The 12,325-nt window shown below is 42.5% G+C and overlaps 1 protein-coding gene across 1 annotated transcript in view; it reads right to left on the bottom strand.

Moving 5' to 3' along the window:
• Positions 1-5,961, bottom strand: part of CUL3 (cullin 3) — a 56,704-nt gene extending 50,743 nt beyond the window's left edge. The window contains exon 1 of the mRNA XM_082057116.1: positions 5,492-5,961. Within this exon, the coding sequence (XP_081913242.1) occupies positions 5,492-5,557 (66 nt within the window). The 5' untranslated portion in view covers positions 5,558-5,961. The remainder of the gene's footprint in view (positions 1-5,491) is intronic.
• Between the last annotated feature and the right edge of the window lie 6,364 nt (positions 5,962-12,325).

The raw sequence follows: 12,325 nt of genomic DNA, 5'->3' as shown, positions 1-12,325 counted from the left end.
TACTCTGGATTTACTGTTATCATCTCTTAAATATTCTACATGTAGCATTATGGCATTCAGGCTGCTCATAGCATTTGATTTAAAAAAAAAAAAAAAAAAAAAAACAAAAAAAAAACCTGTGAAGACCAGAAGGCCTTTATAAGATTAACTGGTCAGTAAACAGAAAGTATTTATGTATTTTTCTGTAATTTACATTAACACCCAACCTTTTTTCTTTTAATAAGATAAACAGTGGTTTAGTTTTTTGGTCTGTTTGTTTGTTTTGTGTTTGTTGTTGTTGTTGTTGTTGTTGTTTTCCTAGGTTTTAAAGCTACCAGAATTCTAAGTTGTGAGCACTGATTTATTACTACTGTATAAACTATATGGATTAATGGCTAAGATGCTCTTATAAATATGCTTGAGAATTTAAAGTAATCAAGATTCACAAAGCCAACCAGGTAAAACATTAAGTTCACTAAGTGATCTTAAACTCAGTGGGTTTGCATTACTTTAATCAAAGCTGAAAAAGCCTGCAGTAGACCACCCTCCAGCTCCATCCTCTTCCCATCCTCCGTGCCTCTCCATTCACTCACCAATACAGCACATGTGCACTACGGGTTATAAGTCAGAGCAGAAATACACGTATTGCTTACATAATCTGAACATGTAAAAATTTAGCCATAGTTCCACTGTTTTATATGGTCTATGTGCTGTAAGATGTTCAAGACACAAAATTTATATCAACTTCTTCAACTGACAGATCTATGCATTATAGGTTGAAGCATAAATTTAACAAACCTCGTCTCAGCTTGCATCATCAATTCCCCAAGATTCAAAACAAACCACAGAAGCAGTCAGCACTGCCTGAGAAAAAAAGAAAAAATATGCCTTCTGCCTACACAAAGCCTAAAACAAGTGGCTGTTAGATCTGAGGAGAATGAGCAGTGGCAATGAAAATACAAGCATTAACACTTTCTCATGGAAGAGCTGAAACCATTTACTTCTAGGTTTACAGAACTTTACTTGAGGAAGAAGCAACATCAACTGATAAATGGGCTTGAGAGAAACTAAAGGCTGTCTGCCTTTCTGCAGACTGGATGAAATCAGAATTTTCTTGGGCACAAGTATTTTAAATAAAATGAATCAGTGAAGCTTAAATATACACACACACACACACATATATATACACATACTTGAAAGACTCATTCTATCTCAAGTGTGTGTGCAGGATCTCTCTAAATGCTTTCCAGAATTCATCATGTAATCATATAATACTGATCCACAGGAATAGTTCTGAGAATTGGCAAAACACTGTTTTGTAGCCTGCTCTAGAGAGGAAAGATAGCTCTGCAGGAAATAAAAATGATTACAAGAACTCAAAAAAAAAAAAAAAAAACCAAGCCCCAATAACCTACATCGGGTCATGCTGGTTTTCAGAAAGATCTGTCCAACCAATTCTATGGTGACAACTGACATATTGCACTGAGATAAGAATGAATTCTTGCAAAAAGTTCATTTGACACAGTTTAACATTACTTGTATGTATTTTGAAAATGAATTCCCATAATGCTTTCTGAATTCTCACATACTGTTTGTTTACAAAAGCAATGCGTATTTTCTACTTTGTATAACTTTTCCATTGAAACACATTTAAGGCTACTATTTTCCACTAGATAAACTGTTCCAGCAAATTAGTTCAAATACACTTGCAGGAAACATAATTTATACATGCTCTATCTCCATTATAGACATCACATCTCTGCAAAAGTTTTAAACCTAGCATTCTTTGGGACCACTTTTCAAGATCAATTAAATAGTGTTAAAATTAGATTGGGTGCAAGCTTGTTTGAGAGCTTTTGAAGTGTTCCTTTAGTCAGCAGTAACAGGCTCACTGAGAGTTAAACAATGAGATCCAATTTGAGACCCTGAGAGTACTTTAAACTAAACCAGAGAAGGGAAGAAAACAACCCCCAACACTTCTCCAGGTGAAACTGATTCATGTTTTGTAAGAGCATTACACCTGCATTTTCACATAATGCATATACTCTGTATTCAGCAAAAATACTAAGGCACTCCTCCAAATAATAAAAAAAACCCAAATTTATAAACTATATCCAAATTATATCACTGACATTTACTCAAGATTTCAAAAATTATGATTGGGCATTAAAGATAACATTCCTATTTGTTGCAGTGTATATGAATTTGAAAGAAAATAGTTTAAAGATCACTTAAAAAAGGAACCCACACTCATGCAAAAGCCCTCTTACAGTACTCCATCTCTTGTTTTAACTCTAATGCTACTCCGAACACTATCTGGATAGACCTCATACAGATAAAGAACAGCCATATACTTACAAAGGTGTTAAAAGTAGCACAACAGAAATTTACGCTGGTACCTAAGGTTACTTAAGTGTACAAGCCTAACCTCACCAGTTTGCTCTACTGACTATACAGTAAACTTTCATAAAAATGCCTAATATTCTTTCTAGATTAAAAAAAAATGCCCAAGTCTGAAGTCTCAAAAAAGAATGCATTCTCATCTGGACCACTTCTGATGCAAAGATTGTCACCGTCTTTAAGTCAAGCGCAACAGGAGAACACAAGAAACTTATTTTTAATAAGTTAGTTTTTAAATTAGGAAAATAAATGCATTTTTTTCTATTATGAACAGAAAAATTAGTTAAATGTATAGAAAACTACTTTCCTTGACTATTTTTGATCGCTCTACAACCAACTTCAGCAAAACAGTATGGCCAATACTCAAAGTCATTGCCCTTGAGGTAAGAAAAAGCACATCAGAGCACATACCAGGATCTAGCAAATATTAACGGACGCTTGGGGTAACAGATAATGTGCCACCAATTACAAAACAGAAGAAAGAAATCTAGAATAAAATTAATTCCAAAACGTTACAGATCTCTAGGTGTAACCCTGGTGGTTTTCAAATGTTTTCAGCAATTTCTAGTTAATTTCTAGTAAGGTAGAAAAAGAAAACTTTGGAGTAGCAATATTTTGTAAATTTCTACTTCTCCTTTAGCTACTCTAAAATATAACAGCAGAAAAATCAAAAAATACCATGAAAAGTAGAAAGTACTAAAGAGACAGAACATACATGGAGAAAGTTATCCTAATATTGCTGCGTTCCAGGAACTTTGCCTCTCCAACTTGGCTACTTTTAGTTTAATATAATGGTAAAGAGCTACCTCCGTGCAAGAAGCAAACTCATCTAGAACAGGCAGACCTGCTGAGGAAAGATGATGAATAAGAAGATGAATTGAAGCAGCCTACAAAGTCACCTCTGGAAGGACTCTGAATTCAGAACTGAAATGCAAAACCACCAAATTTGAGATTGAAGAATAAAGATCAGAAGCTGAACTACAAATACTATACTTTCTAAATATAGACTCTGTCCTACACACAAACGTAACTTCATTGACATGAATAATCCCACTGCAGTCACTGGCACTATTCACAGGACCAAAGCTATACAACCACTTAGGCCTCCACAAAATTTGCGTTTTTTACATGAACCATGGCTACTGCCTTCTGCAGTTACGAACGTGAAACTCCTCCAAATCTCTCAACCAAGTACAGGTTTATTTTCTATAAACACTTTATCAACAAATTGTCTTCAAAAATACAATCTATTGAAGGGAACACTGTCAAAAAAAATGCTGTCAACAGATGTCATCAAACATTTAAGATCTATAGGCCTTGAAGCCTCCTTACTTATTATTTTAGGGAGAAAACAATTAAAAACCAAACAAGCAAACCTGCTTCTGACCTAGACATTCTTTAAGCAACTGAGAAGAAAGACAATGATAGCAAAAACTGTTTAGGAAGAAAAAAACCTAATGATGCTGTTTAACAGGCTTCTGTATGAGCATTCCTGACGTGTCAAACCGACTTCATATGTTCATTTACAAAAGTGGTGAAAAAAGTAAAATACAAACTAAAGTTTGTCCCCCTGTTAAGTATGCCTTTGTAGGCTGACCAATATCTACTTGTTCACACTTTGGATACATTAATGTATTTATCAAATTAAAAGACTGCTATATTTTTGGTGTAGTTTGGTATAAAACCTACATATTGTATTTGTCATGGTTTATTTTTGTACAAGTTTTTCTACTACTTGTTACTAAAGCCCAGGCCATGTTGCAGTAAGTTTTTTTCTTTATTCCTATAATGCAACATATTCCAACAAAGCTGACAATCTTGGAAAAGGCTGTTTAGAGAAATAAATGCCATTTGGAGACCAAAAACCTTTTGTCAGCTAAAATTTACAATTTCACAGCCTGTTTTTTTCTTTTGACTTTTACAATTAAATGCAACTGTCAATTACTAAAAGTACATGAAAAAGTAAGAGAAAAGCTGTATAAATCAGATTGCTACGATTAAGTCTGCTGTTGAGAGCATAAAGAATTCTCTAATTTCATCAGAGAGAGTTTTGATGAAGCAAATATATTGACATATTCCTTGCCAGGGACATAAGATAAACAGGTATGTCCAGTTTGTCTATAAAGGAAGGTGCGCTAGTTCTACACTACTGCCTACTGGGATCAGACACAGCATCAAAAAGTTAACGCTAAGCCTTAAAAGCCTGTGACTCAACTAAGTATATTTTTTAACGTACACACCGATGAACACATACACGCTTCCTGGCCATCCTCTAGCAAACTGAAGCTTCTCTATTTCTCTCGTTCTCAACACCATTAATAGTACTGCAGTTGTTATTCTGTTGTAAGCTTTAATTGAACCAAATGTCAAAACACAGCAAGCTTTATGGCAGTATAAATTAATAAACTGTCTCATTCTCCTTGGAAACTCAAAGGGATGGCACGCTCATGGCTCTACTGAACACGCATGAAAGTTACCTATGCCTAGATGTTTACGGTAACATATTCTGAACAGCTGGCATTGTGCCACCTAAATCTTATAATCATATGACTTATAGCCTCTTTTACTGAGCAGAGAGCGAAATAAATTCACAAAGAGGAAACTCTCCAGAAGACATAAATAAATACCCCCCTCCCTGCCGAGGCTGACTAATTTTGTTGATGTCGGCTTACAACCTTCGACTCCTTCTCTGAGGCCTTTTCCTTGGAAACAAAGAAACCAGCCCCCCCCTTTTCCCCAGTACTGTCCGTGGATTTTCAAAATTGACTGCCTGACTGACGAGGGGGGCGATAACGGCGGGCCCCGTTCCTCCTTCGGCCGTGCGGCAGGCAGCCCCGCTCCCCGAGCCTCAGCTCCCGCACGTTCCCCCCGCCGCAGCTCGCACAGGGGGTGCCCGAGGCCGCCGGCCGGCTGACAGCTCACCCCGCACCGCTCGCACCCGCGGCCCCCGCCGAAGCCCGAGGCCGCCTCTGCCCGGGGCCGGCCCGGCTTGCCGCCCCGCAGCCCCGGGCACACGGCGCGGCTGCCGGGGCAGCGAGGCCGCGGGGCCTGCGGGCAGGCGGAGGCCGGGGCCTGGCGCGGCCGCTCAGCCCGGCCTAGGCCCGGTACTCACAGGGAAGGCTCGGATCCGCATCTTGGTGTCCTTCCGGCTGCCCGTCCCCTTGCTCAGGTTCGACATCTTCGGGCCCGGCGGCGGCGGCGCCTCCCGTCCGGAGGAGAGCCGGGGGACGCGCGGCGGGGCGGCAGACCGCGGGAGCGGGGCCGGGGGCCGGGCGGGGGAGGCCGCTGGCGACCTTCACTCCGGGCTGCGGCCCCCGGGGCTGCGCGGAGGGCGGGAGGGCCGGGCCGAGCCGGGCCGGGCCGACGTGGGGGAGCGGCGGGGGAGGCGGCGGCGAGGGGCGAGGCGGCGGCGCAGGCCCCTCGCTCCGGCGGCGGCGCTTCCTTCACCCTCCTCCTCCGCCGCGATGGCGGACAAACATCGCTCAGTGCGCAGGGCCGAGAGCCCCCCCACCCCCCCTTCCTGTGCCTTCCCTTCCCACCGCCCAGCCAGCAGCGAGAGGCAGATCCGGCCGCGGCGGCGGGCGGGGGCGGCGGGAGGGACACGGGGCGGAGCGCCGCCTGCGGGGGGCGAGGGGAGGGCGCCTCGCCGCTCTCGCGAGGCTTCCGCCGCTCTCGCGAGATGGCCGGTCGGGCCCCCTCCGGCGGGCGGGGCCGGGCGGCCCCGAGCTGTCACGGCCGCGGGGAGGGGAGGGCGGGGAAGGCGCGCGGGAGGAAAGGGCGGTGCTGATTGGCGGAGAGCGACGCCGCGGCAGGCGGGGCGGGGCGAAGCTAAGCGGGCGGCGCGGCCGGTCGGGGGGTGGTGGTTGGTGCAAGCGCAGCTGCCTGTATTTGGGGCGGTGTGTGTTTGGTTTGAGTGGGGTTTATGTGGTGTTTTACCACGCGCACACACCCCGCACCTGCGCTTGTGGCACACGTTTCACTTGGGTTACGGCGCAGGTTTTGGCGCCCGTACCGGGAGGCGCGAGCGGGGCTCGGGCGCTGCTGTAGCCGCACGGGGACACCGGGCTCGGCCCCCAGCCCCGCGACAGCACCCGCCGTGCGCCGCGGTTCACCTGCTGGGCACGGCACAGCACAGCTCGTTCTGTTCTGTCCCTTCCGCTTTGAAGTCTCCCGGGTGCCCATTCCGCCCTTCTGAATCACGGCACCGGCGGGGTGACCGGCGCGCACGGTGCCGGGCAGTTCGCGCTGCTGTGCTGTGCTGGTCGCCGTGCGTGCCCGAGGAGTGAGGGTGGTACCTGGGGCAACGCTTACGTGAGCGCGGAGTTAAATGTGGGTCATCCCATGCTGTACAAGGGAAGAACGCTTTGAAAATGGCAGATTCTGGGAGTTAGTAGCTGCACAGAACCTCTGAGAATTGGGCTGGTGAGCCGGAAAAAAATCTGTGTCGCAGTCACCAGGTCACTGACTGAAAAGTTTGTGGATGAAATTGAAATCTGGTTGAAAACATGCCTTGCTCAAGATGCCCCAGAGGAAGGACGTGGCATGGCCAGGAAGATAATTTCTTTTAGGTGACTCTTAAACTGGACTCAAAACGCCAGGGCACCAGGTGACTGATGGAGATCTTGCACCCAGCTCCACTGCCCTGTGTCATCACTGTCTTCTGCAGGTGCCTCCACGCAGCACATGCCCTCGGGGTACAGAAGCAGCTTACTTTCTCTGAGCTAGCTTACCTTCTGTAACAGTATTTTCACTGGTTTTGTCTCTTTTACGTTCTACAACCACTTCCCATTGGAACCGTGCATGTTCCCATATGACATGTTTTTTAATCTCCTGATCAGGCTGAAGCATATACGCCTAGAGAAGATATTATATAACAGCAACACAATAAACAATGATTGCAACATGACTATGCAATATGAACCTGTCCTTTCAAAATTACAGTGTAGTCAAAATGCAGATGAAACAAACGTGAGGTGAGAAGGGAAACATTGCCATTTGTTATTATAATATGAAGAGTATGGCTTCCACGTTGTTTCAATATCATTTCAATCTTCTTTCTCCTCCTAAGTACTTCCTTTGGCAAATGAGGACAACCTCTTACGTTAATATGTTGGGGTGTTTTTCCATTCCTGACAGTTAAGATCAAGTCATTTGAAAAGGTTTAGTTTTGACTCTAAAGTAATAAGTAAATTTGTAGTGAAACAGAGAGGTTTTTAATTTTTAAAATGTTACAGGAATACTTTTCAACAAATTTAGTGTTGTTTTCAAACACCAAAACTTTCCCCCCCCCCAAGCTGTTTTTGAGGAACTGGCATTTCTTCTTTGAAGAAAGAAGAAAAATAACAGCTTTTACTATATCCATTACTGCCCTGAACCACCAGACTCCTGCATTCTCTTAATCTAAGTTTCGACGAATGTACATCTTTATCTAAAAGTTGGGAAAGTGCTGACTCACCCTTAGACACCATTCAGTCAGGCACAGTCTGCTCAGCAAAAAGTAAAACTACTACCATGTGATCTCAATTCACATGTCAAGTAGCTTTATTTTACACTATGTGTTTATAGCTATAACACAAAAATGTAAGTATATTGCTAGTCTAGCTTTATTACTAAATGCTGAATTTGCAGTCTGAGCCTTCTTTTTGTGCAGATTTATGACCCAGTGGGGACATTTGCTATATGGAAATTCACCAGTAGCTCCTCCCTGCATGTCTGAGGTCTGTTCTGTGACTGTCCAAGGTGGAGACAATTATTATATTTTCAGTGCCAATTTTCTATTTCCACACATAATGTACAAAATTAATTTTTTGCTAAAAATTAGCTTTTGAGCTTACACAAAGAACTGATTTAGAGGTTTGTTGAATGCTTATAATGTAAATTCTAGGTTGGTCAAAGCCAGAAGGAAGACAGGCAGGTGGAGAAGGACAGATTAGCATAGGAAGAGTAGGCCACCCTGTTGCTTAATTAGATCATCTCAGCTATCTCTCATATTTATCTTGTGTATCTTCTGTTAATTCGGCAGTGAAGTAGCAGTTCTTGTGCTGAAGAATGGTCGCCCTTGTTGGAAAGTTCACATCTGTGCACTGCAGCAGCCATAAACACATCTCACACCAACCACAACAACATGCAGAGGTATGAAGGCCTCCAACATTACTTACGCTGTGCAGAGAAGAGTTCAGCAGTATCCAACACAGTCATTTACTGGTTGCTTTTTTCTGAGGTCCTATCAGTCCTCTGACTTAAGACTTTGACGATATCACTAACTAATAGTGGAAGTTGCTCAGGTGCCTGCTAATCCACACAGAATATTTCCACCTGAATGACATTTTGCCATCCTTCTGTCAGCACAAGGATGACCCTCTTCATTGACGTGTATCTGGAAGGCGGCAACAAATATTTAATTATTTAAACACTGTTTTTATCATCTGATTTGGCACTTACCTTAATCATGTGAAGGGCAGCAGAAATTTTAGAAGAATGTGAAGAGTACATTACATTAGAATCAATCTAAATTTACATTTTTGTAATTGGGCCTTTAAAAGCAGAACGTGGCTTTTGTTTAACATAAAGAAAAATATTCTCTATGTACCTATGATAATACGATTTTTTAATTTCCAATTGTGACTTTTTCCTTGGCAAGATTTGATTGTGCTCCACCAAAGCCAGGAACGAAGGTTCGTTGTTTTGTTTTTTAAGTAAACATCACTTCCAAGGACTCGTACACAGATATTTTCAGGTCTTCTTTACATATTCCCTCACTCCTGCAACCATCAGTGATATTTGACCATTGAAAAACACAAGCACAAAGAAAAAAAAACTATGTCTCTACCACACAGGAAACAGAACAACCGCATCCTGGTCTGCGGAGCACCTGAACACCCGACTGCAAACACAGGCAGGAAAGAAAAAAGGCATTTGCATATTGTGGTGGGAAAAACACTAAGTTCTCTCCCTTTAAAGACAAATATCAGGGGAGGGCTTTACCTTTTTTTTTCTTATTTTTTTCCCCATTAAGTGCCTGCAACACTTTGCATGTGATGGTTGCTTTCAGATTTGCATGAATAATATTTGACGCAGTAACCGTATGTATAAGACAGTTCCCTCACTTTCCCATGTTACTGTTTTGGGAGATACAGTAAAATCATTCTTTTCATCACTATTTCTACAACCTGAGGAAAAAATGTATATTTTTTTGTAACACCACAGAGATATGCACCAGCAAAACAAGCATCCAATGAATGAACCACAGGGTGTTTTGAATAAATTGTATTGAGGATTCTGCCAAAAGCAGTTCTGCCAAAAGCAGAATCTTTCTCCAAGTTACTGAAAGAACAACAAAGGTCAGGACAACCAGATACATGTATACTTTTCATGCTTTAATCCCTCCCCTGCAAATCAGAAGAGTAACTGACTGATTTATGTACAAAGGTAGATTGCAATAAGAATAAGGACAATAGGGTCCTGTAAAAACATTATAAATATTCAGAAACATGATTTACCGGGGCACTATTAAATTTCTCTTCAAAGAAACAGAACAATTTCAAAGCAAACTGTTTCACATTATTTCTATCCACTTTGAGACTTTCCTGCATGTCCCGGATGAAGAAAAGGTTTGGTTTTATCTTCCTCCATCACTGCTTCAGAGGACTTTAGGGAGAGGTATAATTCAACATAATAAAGCTACCTACATATCAGTTAGATCTGTAATTTAGGAGGCTGCTTTTACTCTCCTTTCTTCCTTCTACATAAGTAATGTAAATACTATTTTCTTTAAAAAGGAACACAGTTGGGTTTTATTGTTGGTTGGTTGGGGGATTTTTGACATGGTGGAGGCAGTGAGGGTGATTGAGAGGGCAGGGGTGCAGTGAAAGGCTGTGGAGTTGCAAAGCAAGAAGGAAAACAGGCAACATAAAGTTATTTGCTTGTTCCCTCATGGAAACTCATTGCTTAGAACATTTGGCTGGGTTGTGTTTAAATTTAATTTCTGTTGCATTTAAATGCCACCACAAATAGAGTAAATGCAAAAATATGACAGTCTAAACAGCCCAACAGTTTCAAAATTAAAACAGACTAAAGTACTTTCAAATATTCTTGCAAGCAGGAAGAAAAAGAGATGTTGAGGTACTATCTCAACCCTGTTTTTTTTTCACTATTACTGACTTGACTTAACAGACAAAACCCTTGCTGACGGGCACGGCTTAACCCCTGCTCTCCCTTAGGGCTCTGTGTGTCACTTTCCATCCCAGCCGCCAACTCCACTGCCAATATTATCCTGTAGCACAGGCAGACACAAGGGGACTGTATCCTGGCTGTGAGCTGGGGACGGGCAGCAGATGGTGAGGGTGCTGTAATGAGCACATCATGTAGTGGCACATTTTAAAAACAGGTCTAACCAGACAATGCACATAATAACCCAAATTAATGCTGTCCAACCAGCACTGGCTTCCCTTTCAGTACCTGACCCACTTCAAGATTGCTGAAATAATACATGGAATAATACTGAAGTCCTTAACAAACGATGCCAAGTCTCAATTCAAGTGCAAACTCACATCTCTAATGGATGCCTTTGACAGTCATCTTGCACAATATGACTGCAAAATACACCAGCAAACTGATGGCCTGTAATTCACCTGTGCTGCTCCTTTTCTTATGGCAGAATTGCTGTAACTACTGCAGCAGCAGCCTCTTTCACACCCTGCTTTGGTCTCTGTCGAACAAGGACCTCAGCAGCATAAGGTGACAGTGTCAGCACCTGTGTCCTCACTAAACTACCACTGCTAGAACAGATAACGCTGTCAAATTGAGAAAAGGCAGACTCTTATGTTCCAGCCCCATTTTCCAGCCATGAGACCACTGTCTCACTGTCAAGTTGAGAGTTTTTACAGGCTTTCAGTAGTGTGACAGGAGAGTGGGTCAGAGTAAAACTTCTGTACAACATTCACATTACCAAAAAAAAAAACCAAAAAACATGCTCCAGCAGCTGCAACCAACAGTGAAATGTGCAATGGTGTGGTTAGACAAATGTTTCAGGTTCAGAATTTTTTCCTACCATGTCACAACCATCTGCTCTTAGAGGGGAACAAGTCTGTACATAGTGTGTCAGAAGATGGCCTGAAAGAGCCAGACACTTCAAAACATTCATTTCAGAAAAGAAAAAAATAGTTTCTGTTACAAACCACGGCAGAAAATACTGTGCACAAACCCAAATGAAAGTTAACAGGTTTGCGCTAGTACCATCATGCTACACAAACACCTACCAAAGGTTAGGGGTGACCTGATCTTGGTGTGTAAAGCACCCACGTGGGAAAGTGCATTCTGAGAGTACTGCGATTTAAATAAAGTAGGAAAAGACAGCTCAACAAAATGGTTGGAGAGTGAAGCAAGATCAAAAACAATGCTACACCAAAGGTAATTATTCCTTAAAACTGTTTACCTACAGATGTGACAGATCCTTCATTATTCAAGTTGTCAAGGGAAGCTCAGTAACTTGCTAAAGACCAAGTCAGAGTCCAAACAGGGTGGGTTTCGTCAGGACTAGCTAATGCCACTTTCTTCCAAAAGAGCAGCTCTGGATTTACTGAGGCACTCACTTCTGTACAGATATTGTTGGCAGCTCTCAGCACTGTGCACAACTTGGGGTAGGTAATACAGCTGTTTGGTGGCACTCACCCACTGCTTTGTTGTGGCACACGATGCTGCTGGAGTATGTGTGCTCTGAGATGACTGACAATTTTTTATTCTTATGAGATCTAGTTTCTTAGTACCAATTCAGTTTCTTTGGGACTGGAGGAAGTTGCTTTGAAAGTTGAGAGAGAAACACATTTCAAAGCTTTCACAGTTACACTTACGAGAGGTTACTTTATTTGTCGCTGTTACTGACTTTCATGCCTCAGCTATTTTGATGTTTCCTGTTAGCTAAGTGACAAAGAACTGGTCATGTTACATA

The sequence above is a fragment of the Streptopelia decaocto genome (assembly GCF_964273445.1).
Source record: "Streptopelia decaocto genome assembly, chromosome: 6".
Lineage (NCBI taxonomy): Eukaryota > Metazoa > Chordata > Aves > Columbiformes > Columbidae > Streptopelia > Streptopelia decaocto.
This window is presented reverse-complemented; position numbering and strand designations above follow the sequence as displayed.